Here is a 25890-nt window from a genome sequence, read left to right on the forward strand (position 1 = left end):
AGCTTATAAACGTGGTTTGGGAACTTGGGATCCTCAAACCCTGGAGGCTGATTAACATAGACTTCCTCGTTTATAACTCCATTAAGGAATGCACTCTTAACATCCATTTGAAATAACTTAAAGTTCATGTAACTAGCATATGCACATAAAATTCTTATAGCCTCTAGCCTTGCCACTAGGGCGAAGGTCTCACCGTAGTCAATACCTTCTTGTTGACTGTAGCCCTGAGCTACAAGTCTTGCTTTTTTCCTGACTACGTTCCCTTGTTCATCTAGCTTGTTGCGGAAGACCCATCTTGTTCATATGGTCTTCTGGCTTCTTGGGTTTGGCACTAAGTCCCATACTTCATTTCTCTTGAACTGATCAAGTTCTTCTTGCATTGCACCCATCCAGAACTCATCGTGCTCAGCTTTAGAGAAGTTCTTTGGTTCCAGAACTGAGACGAATGCTACATTGCTGAGGTATCTCCTGAGTTGATTTCTGGTCATCAGGGTGTTTTCAGCAGCATCAAGAATAGCACTCTCTGAGTGTCCTCTTGGTATTCTGATCTCCTTTGGTAAAGTGATGTCTTGCGCTGGTTGTGTTTCAACAATCTCTGCAGGTGTAGATTGGTCAGTGAAGACAATTTGAGTTTCGCTTTTACCTTTGGTCAGCCCTTGAGGCAGTGACTCAGAGGCTGTTTCTTGGTCAGCAGGTGCTGAATGTGGATCATCCTCAGTCAGCTGCTTGTCTTTTCCTGCGGGGTTAGTTTCATCGAACTCAACATGTACGGACTCTTCTAAGACCTGAGTTCATTTATTGAAAACTCTGTATGCTTTGCTGTTTGTTGAGTAGCCTAAAAAGATAGCTTCATCAGCTTTTGAATCAAACTTAGCAAGGCTGTCTTTAGTATTTAAAATGAAACATTTACAGCCGAAGGCACGAAAGTATCCAATATTGGGTTTTCATCCTTTCCAAAGTTCGTAAGGAGTCTTCTTTAATATGGGTCTGACTAGAGCCCTATTAAGTATGTAGCAAGCTGTGTTGACAACTTCTCCCCAAAAGTACTTCGGAAGCCTATTCTCACTCAGCATTGTCCTGACTATTTCAACCAAGGTTCTATTTTTCCTCTCAGCTACCCCATTCTGTTGAGGCGTTCTAGGAGCAGAAAAGTTATGGTCAATGCCGCTGGCTTCACAGAATTCAACAAACTGTTGATTTTTGAATTCTCCACCATTATCACTTCGGATGTGAGCTAATTTTAGGTTTTTATCATTTTCCAGTTTTCTTACTAATGTTGAAAACGTCTCAAAGGTTTCATCCTTGCTACTCAGCAAGATGATCCAAGTGTACCGAGAAAAGTCATCTACAAGACCAAGGAAAATCTCCTACCACCCAAGCTCAGCGGCTGGACTGGTCCAAAGAGATCCAAGTGTAGCAACTCGAGCGGACGCTTGGTTAAGACAATGTTTTTACTGTGAAAAGATTTTTTAGTTTGTTTTCCATACTGACAAGCATTACATAATTGATCCTTTTCGAACTTAAGTTCTGGCAAACCCTCAACTAATTGCTTTCTTGCTAATTTGGCCAGGAGGTCCATGCTTACATGACCAAGTCTCCTGTGCCATAGCCAGGAATTTTCTTCCTTTGACACTAAGCATACATTTTTTTAAAATTTCTTTTCCAAATTCAGCATAAAGACATTATCAATACGAGGGGCAGTTAAAATTAATTCTTTTGTTTTTCCCTCGAGTATTTTACATCCAGTGTTATCAAATATAACTTTTCTACCGTTATCGCATAGCTGAGCTACGCTCAGTAAGTTATATTTAAGTCCACTGACTAGGGAGACTGACTCAATAGTAGGATTACCACTAACGGTTCCTGACCCTACTATCTTACCCTTTTTGTTGTCTCCGAAACTTACGCTTCCACCTCGTTTATGCACAAGTGTGATGAACTGAGTTTCATCACCAGTCATATGCCTCGAGCATGCGCTGTCAACGTACCACATTTTTGACTTCTCAGCACACCTCAGGCTTACCTGCAATATAGCTAGTTATCTTTAGGTACTGTTATCGTCGTAATTTATAGCATTTTTAGTATTTAATTACTAGTTATTTTGTACCATTTTAATAAATTTTAATAATGGTTTTTGTATATTTTCTTAATTTTATATATCTAAGCCAGTTTGTGTGTTTTCTAGGCACTTTCGCAAGGTTTTCGGCACAAATAACCAAGTCGGGGATTAAGACGGCAACTCGGGAGTAAAAGGGACCAGAAAAAAGGAATTTTAGCGACACCCAGCGTGCACTTCGTCGCGGATAGGTGCTGTAAGATAAAGTCCAATTGTTCACACTAGGACAGATTTGACACATTTTCGTATTTTCAACTTATCTCCCTCATACGGACTCGGATTGAGGCGGTTCAAAATAAGTTGGAAAGCTAAGAGAAAGATGAACAAATGACTAATGATACTCATCTCCAAATTCGAAGTGCATCAGGCCCAGAAAATTATCCAAAGTTGATGAATATGTTGAAGCCTAAGATTCCTTTCACATCTTTACACATTTCAACTCCTAAATTATTAAAATCTCCCCCCATGCTCTCTTAAATGCTAAATTCAGATGATAAGGAGTGGGAGGCCATAAGGATGACTTGGTCTTTGGAATTATGTGTGCCATTTTACTATAAAAGGAGGCCTTGGGTGCCATTTGAAGACACACCAAGCTTAGGCTTAATTCCTCCCCCTATAATGTTATTTTGTTGATTCTTCTCCTTAAGAATCAGTTATTTGTTTTGTTGTTATTGTTTTTAGAGTGTTGTTTGTGCAAAAGTTCATCTAATAAAAGTAAGTTTCAAGTTACCGAAGAAGTTCGTTCGGTAATCGTCATTACGGTTTCTTCTAAACTTTAATCTCTTTTATTAATGTGAACTCTATTATCTATCTTTATAAAGTGTGTTTTAATCTAATGATGGGCTAAACCCCTCTTAACTAAGGCTAAAAGTGGATCTTAACCTTAATTATGTGGTAATTACGTTTAACCTATTTAAGTTATCTTTATCCTTTTTGAGAACTAACTTATGATTCTTAATGCTTGTAGGAGATGGGCCAACTCTCTACTTGGATATAATTAATCGTTTATATTGACCGTGATTAAATTGATTAATCGAAATTCATAAGTTGGACCTAATGACCATTTAGTGTGGCTTATTGGTTTTTCAAGGTTTTTCATGAATCTTATTACAAATCTTTAATTTATTACTTGAGCCGGACCAAGGGAAAGTAATAAATCGAAGGTTTGGAAATAAGAAAACTTAAAGCTTCTTTGGATTAATTACTTGAGTCGGACCAAGGGAAAGTAATTAATCGAAAGTTTAGAACTAATTACTCGAGTGGTTTTTCTTGAATCTTAAGTAATCACTTTAGCCGGACCAAGGTAAAGTAGGTTAAAAAGGTTTAGATTTAATCTTGTTACAAATCTTAGATTTATTACTTGAGCCGGACCAAGGGAAAGTAATAAATCGAAGGTTTGGAACTAAGAAAACTTAATGCTTCTCTTGATTAATTACTTGAGCCGGAACAAGGGAAAGTAATTAGTTGAGAGTTTAGAACCGATCTCGAGAACTATTAGTTAATAAGAAAAATCGCCATCTTAAAAAGGATAAAACAACTTAAAAAGGGGTTAAGTGTTATTACCAAGCAAAAAGGTTAAGTGAAGCTAGAAGCCTTAGTTTCTTTTATTATAAGTAATCTCTCACTTAATTTGTGTAATTTTTATTTCATTTCTTGCTTAAGTCTTAGCTTGGTTGTCCAACAAACTCTACATTTCGGTTGTTTAAATAATAGATAGTAAGCAAAGAGATTAGTACTTATAATCAACATCCTCGTGGGAACGATACTCCACTTTCACTTTATTACTTGATACACGACTAAGGTACACTTGCCTTCACATGCACGTATACGTAAAATGCGCATCAGGTACCCAAGTCTTTTTGGGTCCTTGTTTGTTAGGCTCAACAGGTAAAACATTATATTTAATCTTATGACGACACACTTGGATAGTGTGCCCATTTTTCCCATAGAAGTCACAGCTGACCTTCCATTGGGGATATCTCACTGGCTGGTCAGCACCCCAATGCTGAGCATGCCAGCACACCTTTGTGGTGTGTCCTTTCTTCCCACAGAAGTCACACTGGACATTCCGCTGAGGATTCCATCTCTGCTGACTAGTACTTCGGTACTGAGTGTTCAGAGAAATATTTCTTTTATTCGGAATCTTGAATTGATTCTGAATAGATGTGATGTCCTTTCTCAGTTTCTTAGAATCTGATTGGACCTCAGAGACAAACTTGTGAATAGTTTCTACGTTGCTATGCAAAGTTGAGATGTCTTGGAGAAGATATCGAAGGTCACTTAGTTTGACCTCTTCAATCTCGTCACATCGCTTGCTGAGTGCTCTAACTTTCTTGTTACACTTTTTGATAAGTGTGTAGAGGTCACTCAGGGCATTTATCATTTCATTTCTGAGCTGGGGTAGTGATATTACCTCAGTAGAGTGTGCCTCATCGTCAGATGCAATGGAGGAGTCGGTATGCTCAGAAACACAAGGCTCATCAAGCTCATCAGCCATAAAGCAAATCTTTGCTGACTCAGTGGCATCAGCTTCTGATGATGATGACTCATCACTGTCACTCCAGGTTGCCACCATTGCCTTCTTGCTGTTCTTCTTTTCCTTCCTCAAGGTAGGACATCTTGATTTGATATGGCCAGTTTGATGACATTCAAAGCATGTGATGGGCTTTGAGCTGTCCTTCTTGTATTTGTTGTCGCTGGACTCAGCTTTGTACTTATCAAACTTTTTGTAAGGCTTCTTGGAATATTTGTCATTCTTTCTGAACAGCCTTTTCATTTTTCTTGTGAACATGGCCATTTCTTCATCGTCTGTTGAGCTCCCATCAGTGGAGTCAGCTTTCACGATAAGAGACTTTTGCTTCTTGTCCTCAGACTTCTCCTTCACCTCAAAGTTCTTCATTGAGATCTCATGGGTCAGCAGAGATCCAATGAGTTCATCATATTTGTAGGTGGTCAAGTCTTGAGTTTCCTCAACAGCAGTTTTCTTGGCTTGCCAGCTTTTGGGAAGACTCCTCAGTATCTTATTGACTTGCTCTCCCTCAGTAAAGATCTTGCCAAGTCTTTTGAGCTCGTTGATTATGTTTGTGAATCTTGAGTTCATTTCAGAGATTCCTTCATCATCATTCATTTCAAACAGCTCGTATAACCTCATGTGCTGGTTCACCTTGGACTCCTTAACTTTGTTTGTTCCTTCATAGGTGACCTCCAGTTTCTTCCAGATTTCCTGTGCTGACTCACAACCTGAAATTTTGTTGTACTCTGCAGCATCTAACGCACAGTGAAGCATGTTTATATCCGAAGCATGATTTTGTAGCTTCTTGAGGTCATCTTCTGTCCACTTAGTCTCAGCTTTAACCATCGTTTGGCCGTCAACAGTTTCAACAGGAACAAATGGGCCTTGGACTATAGAAAGCCATGCACTCATATTTGTTGCCTGAATGAAGTTTTTCATTCTGTTCTTCCAAAAGGTGTAGTTAGACCCGAAGAACAGAGGAGGCCGAGTAATGGACAGTCCCTTAGGAAGAATCTAAGTTGTCTGATTTCCTAGGAGGAAACGAGTGCTGTTCTCAGTCATTGTGGGGATCAGCTCAAGATAGTTATATCTTGCTCAGTGAGCTTTTAAGCTCTGATACCACTTGTTGGTCCCGTGTAACGTGACAAGATTAGTTCCAAGGGGGGGGGGATAGGAACTATTCAAAAATTTTGTCCGTTAAGGCTGACTTCTTTTCTTTAAGAAAAGGTTTGCACAACAGTGCTGAGTAGTTTAAGACACAAGCTTAGTCAACTGGTGACTAAGTCTGTTTCTTTTCTTGGGTCAGGATATAGCACTAAAGTCTATTCCTGAACTCAGCTTCTCAGTGCACTCAACTCAGCGTGAGTTCGTTACTAAGTCAGTTTTATAGCAAGCAATATGTAAAGGAGTTAAGGGTTAGAAATATGTTACTCAGCAGACATATCCTGGTTCGGCCTCTCCGCCTACGTCCAGTCCCCGGAACTCGTTCCGAGCTTTTTGAATCCTCTCCTGAGCTCTTTAAAGGTATGTCATGAAACCTTTTACAACAGAAGTTGAGTATACAAGAGTACCTTCCTTTATTCCTCTACTCACTCCTATTACTACCGCTGAGTACTATAACCGAGTACTCAGCTTCTCCTTTCTATACTTCTAGAAATGATAAGTGTTTGTCCTAAACAACAATTGCTAAGACACTTTAGATGAATAAAATCACTCTAGACTTTTACACAAGATTGGAGTTGGTGTAAGATTTGCTTTGCTTTTCTCACAGAACTTCAAGTATCAATTTGGTCAGCGTTTCGACTTAATTGAAGATCTGCATCGAATGAAGCATTTGAGAGGCCTATTTATAGTGACACTTCAAGCACCGGTGATTTCGAATTTCGAAATAACCGTTGGAGGCAAATGGCTTCCTATCGCTTTCACTTAGTACGTGCTCAGTGTCTTCGGCCAATCATATTCTTGTATCTTCTGTCTTCGCCGGTGCTCAACAGCTTTTCGTCATATGAAACAGAATGTTCCCACATTTATGGCAAAGTCTTCCAGACAGCTTCCTGCGACTTCTGAGCTTTACCCAACGTAGAAATACTTTGTCTCCAAGTTTATTCTGTTCTGCCGCTGACTTGTACTTCTTGTCGTTCAACTCAGCAGCTTCATCTTGAAGCTATTGGTAGAAGGCTTCTCGATCCTTCTTGGTGATGGGCTTGTGTCTCACTCAGTACGACGGCGTTTTGAGTCTACTTGGGCCGTGAGGCTTTGATCTGTTGACTTGGGCTTGACTTCCTCTTATGGGCCTTTAGGCTTTTTATCTTAATGTCTTATAAATCAAATAACTCAACATTGAACAAACACATTAGTGTGAATAAATCAAAGCATTTAAATTTAATGTGTTTAGAATATTTTTCATCATTAACATGAGTAATTTTGTCAAATCAAAATCATGTGGAAAGGCGTTTCAACAGTGATGTGGTTGATATGGATGCATGCCATCTACTGTTGGGACGTCCATGGCAATTTGATCGTGATGCAACCCATGTGGGAAGGAGGAATACCTATCGCTTTATGAAGGATGGTATTCGATACGTACTTACACCTATGGTAGGAGCGCCTAAGACCAAGAGCAAGGATACTTTGATCGTTTATCCTACTCACAAGGCATTTATAAACGAGTGTGAGGAGAGTCAAATGGTCTAGTGGGAAGTCTCGTGATAAGAAAGAGGAATAGAGGGGAGTACCAGAAGAAGTGGGACATATGCTTGATGAATATAGTGATCTCTTTCCGGAAGAGTTACCTCACGGGTTGCCACACCTAAGAGAAATTCAGCACCATATAGACTAAAAAAATCAAATTTTTATTTTATAGGTCAAAAACAAATATGCATTTTTCAAAAACGTTAGCATCAAATTTGGCATTATAACGCTTTCGTAGATTGGAATTTTTTAATCTTCAATTAATTTTTTCTAATAAACAGAAGCTATGATTATAACATTTGAACTCCTCAACTATTGTTAAAAAAAACACAAAAACCTCTTTTTAATCTTCAAGTAATTTTTCCTAACAAACAGAAGTTATCATTATAATATTTGAACTCCTCAACTATTGTTAAAAAACACACACACACAAGAACCTCGATTATATATAGATATGCAGAGAATTAGAAAGATTTCAAGGATTAATTTAAATTTTGTAGAACTCTTAGATATAGTACGGATAAATTAATATTTTTATAGATAAATATAATAATATAATAAAAAATAATATATTATATACTATATTATATTTTTTATCAGTAAAAAATGAGGAAGTGACACATCAGCTCCATCGTTACTGTTTTATATTATATATATATATATATAGATATGCAGAAAATTAGAGAGATTTTAGGGATTAATTTAAATTTTGTAGAACTCTTAGATATAGTACGGATAAAATAATCTTTTTATAGATAAATATAATAATATAATTAAAATTAATATATTATATTATATTTTTTATCAGTAAAAAAGGAGGAAGTGACACCTCAGCTCCATCGTTACTGTTTTATATTATATATAGATAGATTTTGTAAGGTTTGATAAACTAATTACAACTAGTCGAAAACCCGTGCGATGCACGGGGTATGAAACTTTTATATAATTTAGATAAATAAATAAATTGACATATTTACTTTTAAATAATTTTATATCATGCTATGAAAAAAATTTATATTATGTATATTTGAAATTAATATATATTTTTTAATGATAATTCAAATTAAATTAATTTTAAAAATAATTGACTACTTTTTTTTTATAGAATTTTAACTAAAGATGAATGATTTATTTATTTTTACACAATTCAATGATTTGTACTTTTTAGAAATTTTAATACATTTTCATATTCCAAATATTCTGTGAAACAATAATAATAAAATAACAGATTAATTAAGAAATATATTAGAATATAATAAAAAACCAAAAATTGAATTAAACTATAATTAAAATTAAATATTATATTTACAATATAAAAGAATTACAATATAGGTTAAACAAAAATTGAATTAAACTACAATTAAAATTAAATATTATATCTACGATACAAAAGAATTACAATCTATGTTAAAATGGAAGCAACATCAATATATTATTCTATAAGCTATTACAATCAATATTTTTCTAATGTTGAATATGAAGAAACTTTATCAATTCAATATGTTACATATAAAAAAATAAAATTCGTAAGAATTAGTCACAAATTCATCTTGATGATAATTATTTTGGTTGATGGAATTTCATGATCACTAAGTATTCGAATTCAATTATTCATTCTGTTACAATAACCCAATATATCTAATTGAATCAGTTTAAGATGATGAATTCTCCTATTTTCATCTCGTAATATTCTCATCAAGACATTCGATCAATTTGTTCTTCATTCTTTCACTATATAGAATATCAGCCATACTCGCAGATATCACTTATTTGACTTCATTAATATTTTCTAATAATTATATATTCTTGAATTTTGTAAGTAAGGAAAACAAACAAAAGAATTGAAAAAAAATGAAGGGAAAAAAAGATAATTAGGAGAGAACCATCTTCCTCTCGGGGTTTTTTTTTTTGAAAATAAGAGAGAATGTCGAGACATAAGCGTATAAAGAGGAGAGTGAAAATATTTTTTGCCCATTAATTAAACATTTTATTTTTTCTTAATGAAGTATTAAGTCCATTAATTAATTTTAGTTAAATAGAATTAAATCGCAATTGTAACCACTCAGTACAAAAAAAAAACGTTTTATAATTAATATGTGAAATTAATTATATTAATTAGAATCATTATGCTCAACATTTGAGAATTTGAAGAGATTCAAATAATAATATTTTCTTAATTAATATTTTTCAATAATTTGTCCTATGATCCTATTTCATTTTCATATGTTAAAAACTCTTGAAATACTAACAATTTTGTACGAACCATAATATAATAGTTAAAAATTATATAAGCCAATGTTGCAAAAGCAATTATCTCAATATCCATAATTAATGTACATTTTTAGGATTTTGAACATCAAAATTTATTTTTATTTACCTTGATTTTGAATTCATATCTATCATAATCCACATTCTTCAAGAATAAACATCTTATCAAGCGTATTAGACGCTTACAATCTCCTGGTCTAGAAAATTGGAAAAAAATAATTTCTTGATAATAATAATAATAATAATAATATAACATAATTTATATTGAAATAAACTTCATTGTAAGTATAATATTCCAATATCTCTTTAATATTTTATTTAATATGTCTCAAACTTCAATGAACAACTATCGTGTGAAACTTTATATCTATTTGTACCAAAATGCATAAAAATAAAAAAACATACAATCCATATCAATTAGCTAAACTCAAACTAAAAAAATGAGTGGATTTCAACATGTTCCAAATTAGAAAAATTAATCTAACTTCAATTAAAACTAAAAATTGAGTTCATAAAAAACCGAAAATCTAAATTTTAGTTAGAGTTAACAATCAAAACGATAACACCTAGGAACATATACTAAAAAGAATGCAAATATACAAAATCTTTATTTTAGTCATTTTGAAAAATAAATAAATAAAAAAGAAAACATGGATAAGGTAGCGAGAGGTATGAAATCTGGATAACGACAGAAATGGAATTTCATCTCTGAAAGATGAAACTATAACAACAATTGTTTAATAAAAATAAAACAACAGCACAATTGAGAAAGCCAAAAATTGAGTTCATATAAAGCCGAAAATCTAAATTTTAGTTAAGAGTTAGCAATCGAAACGATAACACCTAGCAACATATACTAAAAAAGAATACAAATTTACAAAATCTTTATTTTAGTCATTTTGAAAAAAAAGACAAATAAAAAAGAAAACATGGATAAAGTAGCGAGAGGTATGGAACCTGGGTAACGACAGAAATAGAATTTCATCTCTGAAAAATGAAACTATAACAATTATTGTTTAATAAAAAGAAAACAACAACACAATTGAGAACAAAAATAACTACAACATATGAAAAAAAACGAATAATTACCTTGAGAAACATAAGAATTTCTTGTACTTTTTGTCACTTTTGTGTCTTCCGGTTTTAGTTGTTCATGCATCTTCTATTTCTGTCGGATTTCTTCAATTGAAGCTATCAGTTTGGAAAAAAAAAGGACAAATAAAAAAGAAAACATAGATAAGATAGCGAGAGGTATAGAACCTGGGTAACAACAGAAATGAATCTGAAAGATGAAACTATAACAACTATTGTTTAATAAAAATAAAACAACAACATAATTGAGAACAAAATAACTACAACATATGAAAAAAATCGAATATTTACCTTCAGAAATATAATACTATCTATCGTGACCAATGAATATAATGGTGGAATACTATCTATCATGCTTTATATAGAAGTTTATTTGTGACTTCTGGATTTCCTTTGCTTTGTGTTTTTTCATCTTCCCGTAACTCTTGCTTTCTTTTATTATTTTAATTAATAGGCTAGTAATTATTTAATATATTATAAATATAAATTTGTTATTTTTAATTAATTAAATATTTATTTTTTAATTAATTAAATATTTTAATCTGATTTTTTACTACGTTGACAACTCATCAAAAAGACCTCTAAAACACTTCTTCTCATTTCTCTCTGCTTCCGTAATTATATATAGTATAGATAATATAAATTTATAATTCATTAATAAGGTTAATAAGGTATAATATTATTAAATAAAAATCATTAAAACGAAAAGTGATAAAAATCATTATTAAACATTATAACCCTTAGCTGTCATCGAATTGTAAAACGAAAAGTCTCTATGTTCTTCCTTTCTTCTTCCTTCTTCACCACCGACCCTTCTTTACTGCATTTCCTTTCAAAAACAAGGAATTTGTTGTGTTAAAAAGATTCGATTACAAATTGGGATGATGATTAGAGAGCTTGTGGTCTGATCATATTTTACTAATGAAGTGTTATCTTTTTGGAATTAAAGATTTTTTTTTTATCGATTTGTTATTTTGTAACTTTAATTTTGTCGGATTTTTTTAGCTTTGTTGTCTACTATAGCTTTTAATGAATGTTGTTTAGTTCCTAGAAAAACTAGTTTTTGGCCCGTGCGATGCACGAATTCATCTTAACATATAAATATTAACAAAAATATAATCTAATAATTACAATTAATGATATCAAGGTATTATATAAATTAAATATTATTATTTTATTTTCACATTTACTTTAAATAATCTTTTTTATAGATAAATATAATAATATAATTAAAATTAATATATTATATTTTTTATCAGTAAAAAAGGAGGAAGTGACACCACAGCTCTATCGTTACTGTTTTATATATATTATTATATATAGATATGCAGAGAATTAGAAAGATTTCAAGGATTAATTTAAATTTTGTAGAACTCTTAGATATAGTATGGATAAATTAATATTTTTATAGATAAATATAATAATATAATAAAAAATAATATATTATATATTATATTATATTTTTATCAGTAAAAAAATGAGGAAGTGACACATCAGCTCCATCGTTACTGTTTTATATTATATATATATATATATATATAGATAGATAGATAAATATGCAGAAAATTAGAGAGATTTTATGGATTAATTTAAATTTTGTAGAACTCTTAGATATAGTACGGATAAAATAATCTTTTTTATAGATAAATATAATAATATAATTAAAATTAATATATTATATTATATTATATTTTTTATCAGTAAAAAAAAGAGGAAGTGACACTTCAGCTCCATCGTTACTGTTTTATATTATATATAGATATTATTCATTTCAAGTTATGTAAGATAAAAAAATTCTATGCTCTATTATCTTGTAAAATAAAATTTTAATTTATTTTTTAGCACTTAAAATATTAGATATTTATCCGAATCACCGAAAATTATATTGGATTGGATCGGAATCGAATCTCCGAATCCCCGAACTGGCCTGAACTGAAATTTTGTAACAATTCAATTCTGAAGATTTATTCTTTTAATCTAATACCGGAGATTTCCTTTTATTAATCTCTAAATTTCAATTTAACAATTCAATTCTGGAGATTTCCTTTTATTAATCTCTAAATTTCAATTTATTATTCAGGAATCCCAACTTGTACCGAACTCTGCCCTGCCCTGCCCTGCCCTAACCTCGACTATCTGTTGGCAACTTGGAATACAGCAAAATACATCAAATCCAACCTAAAAACCTCATACACTCTAAAACCCCAACTGGCAAGTGGCAAGCCATGAAGAAGCTCGTTTTCTCTCAACTTCGCCGCCACTATCCCCAGAAACCTTTCACTCCACTTTCAGCATGGCGTGGATGGTACTCCTCTGATTCCCAATTCAATTCAAATCCACCTTCTCAACCTATCCCAATCCAACCAGTTTCTTACCCAGTAAAGCCTAAAGATGAGCCTACTTCTGATCAAAATCAATCCCCTCCTCCACCACAACATTTTCCCCAATCACAACAACATCCTGAACAATTTCGTACAAATCCCCCAGATTTCCCTAATCAGCAATGGACTCGAGAGGAAATCCGATACGTAAAAGACTCACCTTCTATATCCCCGGTATCCTATCCCGCTCGCGTTGCCCCTCTTCCGGAGGATAGGGTTGCGGTTGAAGAAGAAAGTCCAACGCCAGATGAGAAGGCGATGCAGAGCCAGGAGATGGAGAGTAGGAGGATTCAGGCTGAATATCAGGCAAGTAGAAGGAAGGCTTTAGAAGAGGAAGCAAAAACTCCTTTTCCTAAATTGATCAAGTCTGAAAAGAGGGAGAAGAGGCCTCTTTTTGATTTGATGGATGCAATTCGGCAAGTGAAGGTCAGTTCATATGTTTTTCCTATTCCTAATTACGCCACATTCTTTGTTCAGGTTGAAGTTGAGTTCATTTTGATTTCTTTCTATTTCTAGTAATTTTTCAGGCCAATGCCAGGAAGACATTTGATGAGACTGTTGAAGCGCATGTAAGATTGGGGATTCCTAGTTCCCGTTCTGACCTGGTACTTTCCAGTTCACTGTAGTTAGATTTATTTTATGCTTCATTTTCACCATTGAAATGTTCGGAAATCAATGACACTCATTTGCAATGCAAGTTTTTATTTTATTTATTCTTTTTGCCACAGCATGGATTTAATACGGTAATACAGTAGCTATTTTCGACTTTCATTCAAATCTTCTCTATAATCCACATAGATGTTGTACAATCTCAACTATACTTAATTTTTAATCTGAAATTGTTACTAAGCAATTAAGCATAATAGCTATGCCAGAAATCTTTGGATTACTAACTGCGCATGAAGTAAAATGTAGGTGTTCTATTGTTGTTTGCTATAAATAGTTGTTGGTTCCTGCAGTTTCTGCAAATGAAGTGAAGACTAAACTTTTATAAGAGAATATTATAAGTAATTTTGAAAATGTTCTGTCATAAGTTGGCTATGGCATATATTAGTACAATTGGTTTATTTATTTTGAAGCATATTGCTTTAGCACTTCAGAAAAAACAAATCTAAACAAGTCCTTTTTGTAGGTTGATTGTTGTGAAAGATTTATATTTTCCTTTCTCGTTTTCTCCCTCTTAATGTTTTCCTTCTCAATTAATTTTGGGGTTCTCCTGTTTATTCTAGTTGTCCTTAGTTTGGTTCATTTTTGTCTTGTGTGCAAGCAAGTGTGCATGTTTTATTGGTGCTCTAATATCTGTTAAAAATATCAACGGAATGCTCTCATAGTTATGGTTTCATGTTTAAGTCTACATGTATATTGTATTTTAATGTCTGAGTTATATAATGATTTAGTTCTTCGTTTTTACTTTTTACCATCTAAGCTAGCTGGAATCTTCTATACTTATTTATCATTCTTTCTCTTGAAGAAAGCTGCTTGCTAAACATTTGCATGAACTTTCAATGGTTTTAGAATCCGGTTGAATTTAAGACACGAATAGTTGGTATTTTTAATTTCCCGTTTATTAAATATTAAAAAAATTCCCATATGCAGATTGTCCGTGGTACCTTGACTCTACCTCATGGCGGTAAGAAGGTAAGTTTATGAATTGTAATAGTTTTGAATTCTGGAACTCCAATTAAATCAAAATGTGAATTGCTGTTACGATTGTTAGGTTCTCAGGATAGCTGTCTTTGCTGAAGGAGCAGATGCAGATGAAGCAAGAGCTGCAGGAGCTGATGTTGTTGGTGGTTCGGAACTTATTGATGAAATTTTACGTAAGATGCTGTATTCATTCTTATATGGCGTACTCGTACAGTAATAATAATAATATTGGGAACCTAGTGTTACATGACCTTTTTCTTTTTTTTTTTGGATATTCCCATCCATATCTTATTCTGGAGTAAACTTTGATTTAAATTGAAATTCATTTTTTTTTTTTTTGTCCTGAACTCATTTAAATTGCTCATCTTCTGTTTTTTTTTTTTTTTTTAGATGGCACTCTATCTTTTAAGATCTTGGACATGAACTTTGTAAGTATAATATTTGAATTTGAATCCATGTACCTTTGCAGGCGATGGAAAAGTTGATTTTGACAAGTGTTTCACAACTACTCAATTCTTTCCTCGAGTAGTCAAGGTGATAAATTTAGAAAGGATGTCTAATTAGTCAAAACTTCAAAACTATGATTGTAGCTCTAAACATTATTTTTGAACTTTTTAGCTAGCAAGGATTCTAAACAACTATGGACTGATGCCAGATGCGAAAGTAAGTTTTATCATTCCATTCGTTATATTGCTGGATGATTAGTGTGTTTGTATTCACTGATGCATAACTTTTGTAGCAAGGAACTGTGGTCAGTAATGTTTCTGTTGCTGTAAAAGAAGCAAAAAAGGAACAAATTAAATATAGAATGGATAAATCATCAATTGTCCATGTAGGACTTGGAAAGGTAGATGATCTTTAAGCCTATATATATTTTTTTTCAAGAGAATTGTTGCCAATTTTTACCGACTCAAACTTATGTAGTTCTGTTGTGGTTGCATTATTTTCACAGGTAAGTTTTACAGAGGAGATTTTACGCGAGAATGTTGGTGCACTAATGAATTCACTTTTGCAAGCTAAGCCAGCAGGCCTAAAAAAGAGTAGGTTACATCTCTAATAAAAATGTTTTCTCGTTGATAAAATAAACCTTTGTTGATGTTCCATTCATATGCATGATATTATTTAAGGCATGAAAATGCAGTGATCGTGAAACTGAACTGAGGCATTTTTCCTGCACAGAAATGCATCTGATACCAAACTGATTTTCCTAGTAATAAAAGTCAAGGATAAAAAAGACTGTTTTTTTAGGTCTGTCATATCAGGTGGATGCCCCTTGGTTTCATTAATATATTACCTGAATGAAACACAAAAGGGGCAGGATCTGAGTGTGCAAGAATTACCACATCTCAACTTGGGGCTTAATGATGTGGCCTTTCTGTTGCATAAGGCTGTTTCTGTGATATGATCATGTAAACCTCTGTCATGATAGCAACCTAAATAAGCATCATGTGCTTTTATCCTTTCAGCTGCATGCGTGAGTATTCCACATTTATATCAGTCAGTAAACTAAGATTCCTATTGGCTGCGGTTAGAGATGTCAATCAAAACGTTATTTGGAATGTAAACTCAGTGGAGTACAAATATGAAATATAATGTTCCATTTATACAAAAAAAAAAAAAAAAAAAAAATACACAATTACACATGATAATAATTTTGCTGAAGGCTCCCCAATTCCAATAGTATCGAGCTAATCATGTTTGCAGAGTATACATGTGCAGTAAATTATGTATGCAAAAACAGTAGATTTTGAAAATAGAATAACCGGCCAGCTCGTGAGAACCTTGAATTTGTCATTTATTATTTTTATAATTAGGGATTTTTGCTTCAAAGTATGTAAGTATCCCCTGGAAGGAAATTTGTTAACCTGGGAGAGTTTGAGTTCTTTGTCGACCTGACCAACACCGGTTTATATGAAGCATCTTTTTTGCTACATGATGTAAATTGTGATCCATAAATTTTCCCTGCCAATTTAAGTTGCATGACTTACTTTTCTTCAGGCTTTGACTAATACTTTCCCCTGTTTCTTTGCAGCATCCAAATATGTTGGGTATGTGAGCACCTTCCATATATGCAGCACGGTAAGCTTGTGTTTTTCAATGAAAATGGAAAGTTAAACTTCTAGTGTACTTTAAGTTTGTTGATAGGATTGATTTGAATGCATGAAGAATTTGCTGGGTATGTTGCACGGAAACGCAAACTGAAACTGAAACTGAATCTGAATCGGAGACCGGGAAACGTTATTTCTAAGAAAATTTAGCTAGGAAATGATAATGGAAATGGAAAAGAAAAGGACACGAAACGTGAAAACACTAATGAAGAAGAGTTTCCGTGCAACATAGTTTGCTGGGTTTGTTTCTATACATGAATTAATTAATATATTTATCTTTGGGATAGCGGATTATCTGATTGGCTTGAGCAGGCGTTTGGAGCTCTTTAATTCCGCAGTTTGCTAACTTATGATGTAATTGTTGTAAGAATAGAGTTAAAAGAATAAAGTTGCTGATGGTCATAGAAGTAGATGAAATTAAAACCTATTTGGTTATAGGTAGATAGGCTGAGCTATTCCGCTTTACAGAAAGTATTGTCTTGTAATAGACTTCTGTTCGACAAATAACTTGGACTATACTGAAAAACTTAGGTTGGAATAATAATGCATTTTGTTTGACTTGTTGCCCACTCGGTTGCCTATATACTTCAATGTTTTGTTCAATATGGGGAACAAGATCGAACAGGACTGATTGATCTCCTCATGTATGAATATCTCTTCCTTGGTTTAAATTGTTTGTTGTTCACAAGGGGAACATCTTAGTAAATAATTGTAGCAGAGAATTTTAGCGTTGCTCAGCTAGTTCTGCACTAATTCTTTTAATCATATTATTTGACTTTTTTTTTTGTAGCCTATTTCGCACTATTTTCATTGGTCTTCTTCCAACCCCCTTTTGAATATTACAGAAATGCTAAATCCATAGCACTTTTAAGGTGTTATGGATGGTGCAACTCCACTTCCACATCTGCCACTTGGTGCTTGGACAACCTTTAACGATGAATGCAACTTTCTTGGACGTAAAGAGGACTTGCTTGAGCATTTAAATTTTCCAATTTGCATGATATGGCTGCACCATGCCAACTGTGTTTTTTTAACTAATTTGTCCAACCTGTTACCATAGACTAGAAGGGCAAATTGCTAGTTGCATTGTTCAGTGAGTTCTTCCCAATCAAGCATGGTCTACTCTTGTCCAACTTAATGACCCATAGTTGTGCATCTTCTTCTTGGTAGATGTAATTATACCCACCTTTTCTTTCTCTAGAGTTCATTTGTCTCTAAAACAATGCTCAGACATGGTATCGGATCAATTTGGGGAACAAAGCAAGGGAACTCCATTTTCAAAAATTTGAGAACATGATTTCCTCTATTATCGAATTGCACTTGAAACCATAATTTTGAACATTGCCCTTCCCAGGTTTTCATTCATCCACCCCTTACTATGATTACATAGTGAGCCAATTCATTGATTTGTGTGGACATTGCTTGTTGCTAAGCTTTTTGAGCCATGAACCCGATCCCCTCCAGCCTTGTGTCAACTCTCATGCTCATTTGTCTAGTTATGAAAGCTATCAAAAGCCTCCAACCGTCCATATAAGGTTCAAATTTACCCCATAACTCCTGTTCTTGTACAAGATCAAATTACCCTAAATTCAAAATTAGCACTAGTTGCCTGCCTAGGTTGGCTGGTCTTTCTCTCTTGTCTATGACCGTCCATATAAGGTTCAAAGTTACCCCATAACTCCTGTTCTTGTACAAGATCAAATTACCCTAAATTCAAAATTAGCACTAGTTGCCTGCCTAGGTTGGCTGGTCTTTCTCTCTTGTCTATGAGTGAAATCATACAAGGAATCATTGGAGAGGTCCCTTGATCTAAACATAATCTGATCTTTCTGAAACATAACTGCTTGCTTTCTTGCGCGTCTTGGGAACAAAAAAATGTGAAAGCAGGGTATATAGGTTTTTATTTAATTTTAATTTTTATACCCATAAATCTATATATATATATATATATATATAAGATGATATAATATATCAATTAATGTTTGTTTGAGCAGTTAAGAGCATCAAGTCGCATAAGTTAGAGATCTCGAGCTCAGAGTCCTAGTACATGCAACAAACTTTAGTTGCTTGAGGATCCACCGAAAGGGTGTTTGACTAGCCTCGAATCGTACTACCAAAAGGGTGTTTGACTAGCCTAGAGTCGAGTAGTCCGATTAAATTACCAAAAGAAAAAGGATGATATAATGTACAAAGATATTCCTAACAACCAAAACCTGAATGGCGTAGTTGATTCTTAAAATCCAAGCTCATAAAAGTCATCAACACTCCCCTGTGTATGCATAGCTTTCATATCCATCTTACATTTGCAACTGGAACAACCTGCTACACAAGCCCTGAACAAAACATCTGCTAATTGGCTTTTTAAATTAATATACTCAACCTTGAATCTGATCATTTAATTTTGCATTGATAAAGGCTAGTCAATTTCAATGTGCTTAGGGCATTCATGTTGAATTAGATAGTAAGCAACATAACTGTGGCCTTATTATCGCACTATAATAACAATGGCTCATAGATTTTGTAGACTAGTAGTGTTTAAACCAAAAAAGTTCACAAACCTCGTGCCATAGCTTTATAGATTTCTGCACTTGACCTTGGGACTGCACTTCTAAGTTACGTATCCTAAGGGAAAGTATGTATTATTGGGACATCCCATCAGCATTCGGGTATGCTTAATCTATCTTCAAACTATCGTTGTCAGGAATATGTATACCCTTGGGAGTAGTTCAAAGTATCGTAGGATGGGAAACCTGACCGTTTCAAATTTCTCCACCAAATGTGAAGCTAATATTTTTTTTTTTGCGTTTTCCTAGATAATTAGCAAAAAGTGTAATTAACTTGCGAAGTCTGTGGAGTAGTCTTGCGAAGTCTGTAGAGTAGGTAATATAGGAGAGAGATTAAACTGAAAATAAAAGATGGCTGCAAATATAAATTGACATAGTTTTCGTCAATCCTATGAATTCCATTGAGAGTAGAGTGTACCCAAGACTTCCTTACATGATGAATTCATTTGTGAAATATGTTTGTTTTAATTTAAATAAACACGGGAACAAATAGTTTAATTTGTATATCTAATTTCTGTATTTACAATCCATTTCATGTAATTCTTGCAGATGGGAAATGGGTTTCCTGTTTCAATACAATCATTGTCCAAAGCTGAGGATCACTACGACAAAGTTTACCTCAAATCCCGCGCATGACTTTATCTCTTCTATGTTGTTAGCAAAAGTTTTACGGTTAGTTTTGAAGTATGGTTTTCATTTTTGCAATTCATATTTAGGCTTTGCTCATTTAAAACTTTTGTGTTTGGTTTCTTGAGAGAAACCTCAGGCTTGATTATCTGTCTAATTAGAAGCTAATCTTTTTGATAAGGTCAATGCCATGCCATTTCTAATGCTATACACACTCATTTGCATGAATGTTGTGATTCTAACTTGGACGATTTTATTCTAGCTGTAAAATTTGCCTGATATTCTTTTTTGGTAAATATGATAGTTTCTTCTCGCACTACATGTTACAGGAGCTAGCAATTTTTGATGAGGCAGAATGAGACCATTGCTCTATATATTGGCATCTGGCGAGCTCAACATGGGATTAGTTTCTAAATAAATTTCAGGATGCAAATTGGGGTTTTCTAGAAAGGAAATGATAAACTATTTAGCCCATGAAAGGCGTGGAGTACAATTGATGAGATTAGGAAATTAGGGAAGCTTAATTTGAGGAATTTATTTATGGGGTTTTTCAGCAAAATGGCATTAAAAAAAAAAAATCACTCCTCAAAACATGAACTTAGAGGGTGGTTGTTTCTCCCGTGTGCAACTCCTTTTTGCCTTTTTATGTTTAGAAATTGAAAAGTTAGTGCTTTTTCTATATAAAAGTACAGTTGCTTTTCTATTTCCGTGACTGTCCTCCATGTTTTATAAGCAAAATCATTCATGAAACTCAGCTTATATGGGTTTTTTGCCTCATGGACAACTGAAAAACTGGATGGAGTTGATATGTTACAAGTATGTAGAACTTCCAAAGCTTATATTCAATGGATTGTTGTGCCTTTGAACTGCTGAATTGATTGCCCCATAATTTCAAGGACATTTTGTTTGCTACTTGTGATAGGTTTGAAAATCATTGCTGTACCATATTAGATGATAATAGTTGAAATTGTTGCTTGTTAAACCATTTATTATTTAGTTTAGTTTTAATTTTGAATTATATTTATTGATTGATTTCAAACATGTCCATATTATGTCAGAACTAGTTGTGAGTAAGAAAATTAGGAAGAATACAAAGAGATTTAGGAGGAAGAAGAGAGAAAATAGAGAAAAGAATGAATAAATTTCATTAAAATTCTACAAGAGGAAACAATACCACACTCCGACTCTAAATAGGCAAGTAAAAACAAATAGTTGTTAGCAACAGGTACAACTATATTAACAAACTCACTACTAAATAAAATAGCTAACAACTTAGAGAATCTATTTTCTAAGATAGGCTTTAGGAAATTAAAATGTCCACTTAGTGCTAGTAATGCAGAAATAAGAAAACACATACAAATAAGTAACTAACTTAAATAGCAAGGTCAATTACTCATTTAGTCCCTGAACTCTTTTAGTATACATGACATATTAGTCATTTTATATATTATCACAAAAGATTAATATAGTTTTATCAAACATTAATAATTAATCAGCAAATAGTAAAAAATCATCAAACAAGGAATAGTAACCGTTCTATCATTATTCTATTCAAAATATCATTTTTCGTTTTTATATCTTAAAATACAAAAAACGAGTGCCAGATGCCTTCTTCACATTAGAGCATCTCCAATAGATGGTGTTTAAAAGAATACCAACTTTCAATTGATGGTGGATGCCAAAGAAGGTTGCCAATTTTTTTGGCAACCTTGCTCCAAGGTTGCTAAACTTTTTTTAATATAAAAAAGTGGTTTATTTAATTATTTTTTTAAAAGGAAAATTACATTATAGAGAAAGGAAACCCCCTAACCCTCCCAATCTTAATGTGCTTCAAACCCATGACCTCTACAGTCATAGGTAAGCTCTCAACCCAATGTGGTTTATTTAATTATTATTGGTGCATTTTTTGATGAATTATAATTAAAATAAATTATGTATAAAGTGATAATTTGTGGCGTCATTGTGGTAACATTTAACATTACTTACTATTGGAGTATTTTTTAATAAAAGTTGTCAAAATGATATGGATGATTAAATTAATAAAATACTACTCATTCCGTTTCATATTACATGTCGTTTTAAAGAGTTATATAGAAATTAAGGATATTAGGGAAAAGATATTGTTACCCCTTATTTATTGATTCCAATATTTATTTATTTATTCTATAATAAGTTCATTATTCTAATTAATTTTTATAAAGTCACGTTTTATAGCAGGAAAAAATATGACTTAACGTGTACTGATCATATAAAATGACATGTATAATGAAACAAAAAAGAGTCTCTAAAAAGACATGTAATATGGAATGGTGGTAGTATATTTTAGTATGATGTGTTAAGTTTTGGCACTCTTTAAGCATTTGTTTGGGAGTTTGGAGGTTAACGGATGTGAGAGTTAAAGAGGTAATGGAAAAGGAAGGGAAGTGATGGAAAAGAAAGTCAAAAATTAACATTGTTTGAGGGTTTATTAGAATGTAAATGATGTTAAATGTTTAACTTCGTTTGAGAGTTTAAATATGGAGGAGAAGGAAAGTTAAATTTACCCTGCAAAGATAAAAAAATTTAAAAAACTTTACGTTACTCCCATTAACCCCCAATTTGGAGGTTAGAGGAAGTAAACATTTAACCTCGTTAATCTTCATTTAAACTAAAAAAACAACTGCCAAATAAGATTAACTTAATATTTAACCTTCCATTACTCCCATTTACTTCTATTAATCCCCTCCCAAACAAAGGTTAAAGCAACCTCTATTGAAGATACTCTAAGTGAGTTTTTTTATCCTATGATTATTGCGAAACTTTTTCTTTTATCTACTATTTCAAACTCGAAAAATGTTTTTTTTTTGTCAAACAAGTTTTATTTTATTTTATAAGTATTCTGTTATTTCTGTGTAGGATTTGTCCATTTGAAACTATTCTGAAGCTACGATAAAACATTTCTTGTCTTGTTTTTACATGTATTACGTTATTTTATGACGCATTTCCCATTTCCTTTTCTTTTAGGTTGCATACATCGCCGTTTTTATTATTTTAAAGAAAAAACAAGTTATGAATAGCAATTTCACAAATCTGTAAAATGAACAATATAATCGTCTAAAATAGTTTTGAAACATTTGTCAAGTGTTTGAAACTTTTTGCCTTGTCTTAAACTTTGCAATTAACGTCATTTTACTTTGTTTTTAATTACATTGTGTTGTTTTTATACATATATCTCATTATTTTGTGGAGGATTTTTTCTTTTTCTTTTGTTTTGGGTTTGCATAAATACAATTTTTCTTTATTTCAAAGAACAAATAAAATTTGAAAATTGCTAATAACATACGTACTAGGGTTAGATAGCATGATTTTCAAAGACAATCCACTTAACATGATTATCATTTTTATTTGGTTTAATACATTATTGGTCCTTTAAACATGTCTAAAAAGCTTGATTGACCCATTGAACTTTTAAAATGTTCCAATAGCCTCCCTTATCTTACATAAAATGTCCAGTTGGTCCTCTAAACTTGCGTGAAATATATCAATTAATCACTCAATTGCAAAAACGTAAGTTAAATGCAGAAGATGTATTGCAAATGTATTAAAAAAAAGTAAAACAATCATTTTTAATTTATTAGAGAAGGAGTTTTACAGTTGAGCAAGTAACAACTTCATTTTTAATATGTGAATTTACGTAATAACATTTTAAGGCGCTACACATCTTTCACATGCAACTTAATTTTTTTTGCAACCGAGTGATTAATTGACTACATTTTACGCACATTTAGAGGGCTAACTGGACGTTTTATGCAAGTTGAGGGAACTATCGAAAACTTTAAAAGTTTAGATGCTAATTAAATTTTTCGGAGAAGTTCAGAAGGCAAATAATGTATTAAATCTTTTTGTTTCATTTATATCATATATAACCATCTAAATTTGTTTTGATATTCCTAAGCTATATATTTGGAAAGTGAATAAATCATTGTCTAAACTAATTAAAATTCAGCCATGTGTTTGTTGAGTACGTGAGTTTGAAGTAGACTTCGTGGTGGTTACCATTTCCTAGAGTCAGTTGTATTTTAAAGTGGATTACTAAACCCAGCCATGAATTCCCACCCTAGCCCCATGAAAAGACTAATTTTTAGTTTGTTTAATTTAGTTTAATTAAATTTTTATGTTGTAAATTTTATTTTGTTTAATTTAGTTTAACTAAATCTTTATTTTGTTAATTTTAGTTAAATTTTTATTTTGTTAATTCAGGTATTTACGGGTTAAATTCAATAGCGGACTAATTTTTTTACGGGTTTAATTCAACAGCGGACTAATTTTTTTTACGTAACAGGTATTTACGGATTTAATTCAATAGCGGACTAGCTATTTTTTTTTGCTCTCCCGACAAGCGGGTGTGTGCCTATCACGCCTCACCTTGTGGTCGGGCGTGATAGCCCCACGTCTCACCGTGTGGTCGGGCGTGTAGCGATCACGCCCGACCACACGGTGAGGCATGGGGCTATCACGCCCGACCACAAGGTGAGGCGTGATAGGCACACGCCCGCGTGTCGGGAGAGCAAAAAAAATAGCTTTTTCCTCCCCAAAACCCATGAAAGGGTATTTTCGTCCTTTCACGGGACTAGGGGTGGGAATTTGGGGCTGGGTTTAACAACACCCATTTTAAATCTAAATTTACCCTGTAATCACGTTATCTCTGTTTAAGAGAAACGTTAACTGTTTCTTAGGCTTTTCTGTTTTTGAAGGCTATTTAAAGTGTCAGCTACTTTGCTTTCTAAAGATGAATACATTTCCACCTTTTGCAATTGTTTATTGTGTTCAGTTTTAACCGTGTTGATCATAATAATTCAAATATAATGATGAACTGCACAATCAAAGCTTCATATCTTTCCAAAGTTTTATATTATTTTATCAGGTTGTTTTTCGCCGGAGAAAATATGCGGCACCCTCAAGATGGACATAGAAGGAGACACCAAATTAAGAACAACAGATTTTCTCTGTTTTTTGCCATTTCTTTTTATACATTGAATTTTTGATATTTAAGTTTAGCATAAATACATCCATAGTCTCTTAATTTTATTTTTATGTTTTCCTTACAACTCTTAAATTTCAAAATCCGACACAAAAATTCGTTAGCTTTAAATTTTCTTCTTAACCTTTTATCATTCTAATTGTTTGAACGATGATATTTGAAAGTAGGTGGATCTAAATATAATTAGATAAACTTGTTTATTTTGAGAAATAATTAAAGAGCATAGTAAGTGAGAGTATGTGATACTGAATTTTAGGTAATTTTCCTTTTCCTTACACTACAAATTGGAAGGGAATCATGGAACCTATATTTTTCTTCCAAAATTACCCTTTATCTTTTATTTTATTTATACAAATGAAAGTATATAAGAGTAATTTTATATATAATTATATTATTAAACCATTACTTACTTTATTTTCCATCCAAACACAACAAGTTATGTCATACACCTCACCTACTCCACTTTATATTATCTTTACTTTAATTACACTCTATTTAAACAAAGGCCTAAGAAACTCCAATTCTTGAAAATTTTAATTTCAATATCATTTGAATATTATTTAGTTAGAGATGAGAAAGTGGATGTTTAGATAAAGAAGACTCCTAAAATGGTAATTTGAAAAATATCGTAAACATGATTCCATAGAAATTGTGGTTGTAAATAATCTTGATTCTTCAAATTTTCTATTTTCACATCGTCAATAATTATTTTGAAGTCGTTTACTTTTATAAAAGACTTTTATATCAACCTCAAAATTCATGAATTTTCATATCTAATTTTAAAGTTCAGGAACTATAAATTTAATGCACCTTTTAATTTACGGTCACATTTTATAAATAATTTTAATATTCATCTAAAAAAAG

General features: G+C 32.7%; 1 protein-coding gene across 1 annotated transcript; it reads left to right on the forward strand.

The window, feature by feature from the left end:
- Positions 1 to 12803: 12803 nt before the first annotated feature.
- LOC136206747 (uncharacterized) lies at positions 12804 to 20880 on the forward strand. Its single transcript, XM_065997896.1, has 11 exons — positions 12804 to 13486; positions 13588 to 13665; positions 14657 to 14698; positions 14778 to 14880; positions 15177 to 15241; positions 15326 to 15370; positions 15447 to 15554; positions 15660 to 15747; positions 16740 to 16786; positions 19929 to 20051; positions 20336 to 20880. Exons 1-10 carry the CDS (start codon positions 12905 to 12907, stop codon positions 20013 to 20015), a joined length of 1245 nt encoding a protein of 414 aa, XP_065853968.1. The 5' UTR covers positions 12804 to 12904; the 3' UTR covers positions 20016 to 20051; positions 20336 to 20880.
- Positions 20881 to 25890: the final 5010 nt, after the last annotated feature.

This window comes from Euphorbia lathyris, chromosome 9 (genome assembly GCF_963576675.1).
Source record: "Euphorbia lathyris chromosome 9, ddEupLath1.1, whole genome shotgun sequence".
In the NCBI taxonomy this organism is placed as follows: domain Eukaryota; kingdom Viridiplantae; phylum Streptophyta; class Magnoliopsida; order Malpighiales; family Euphorbiaceae; genus Euphorbia; species Euphorbia lathyris.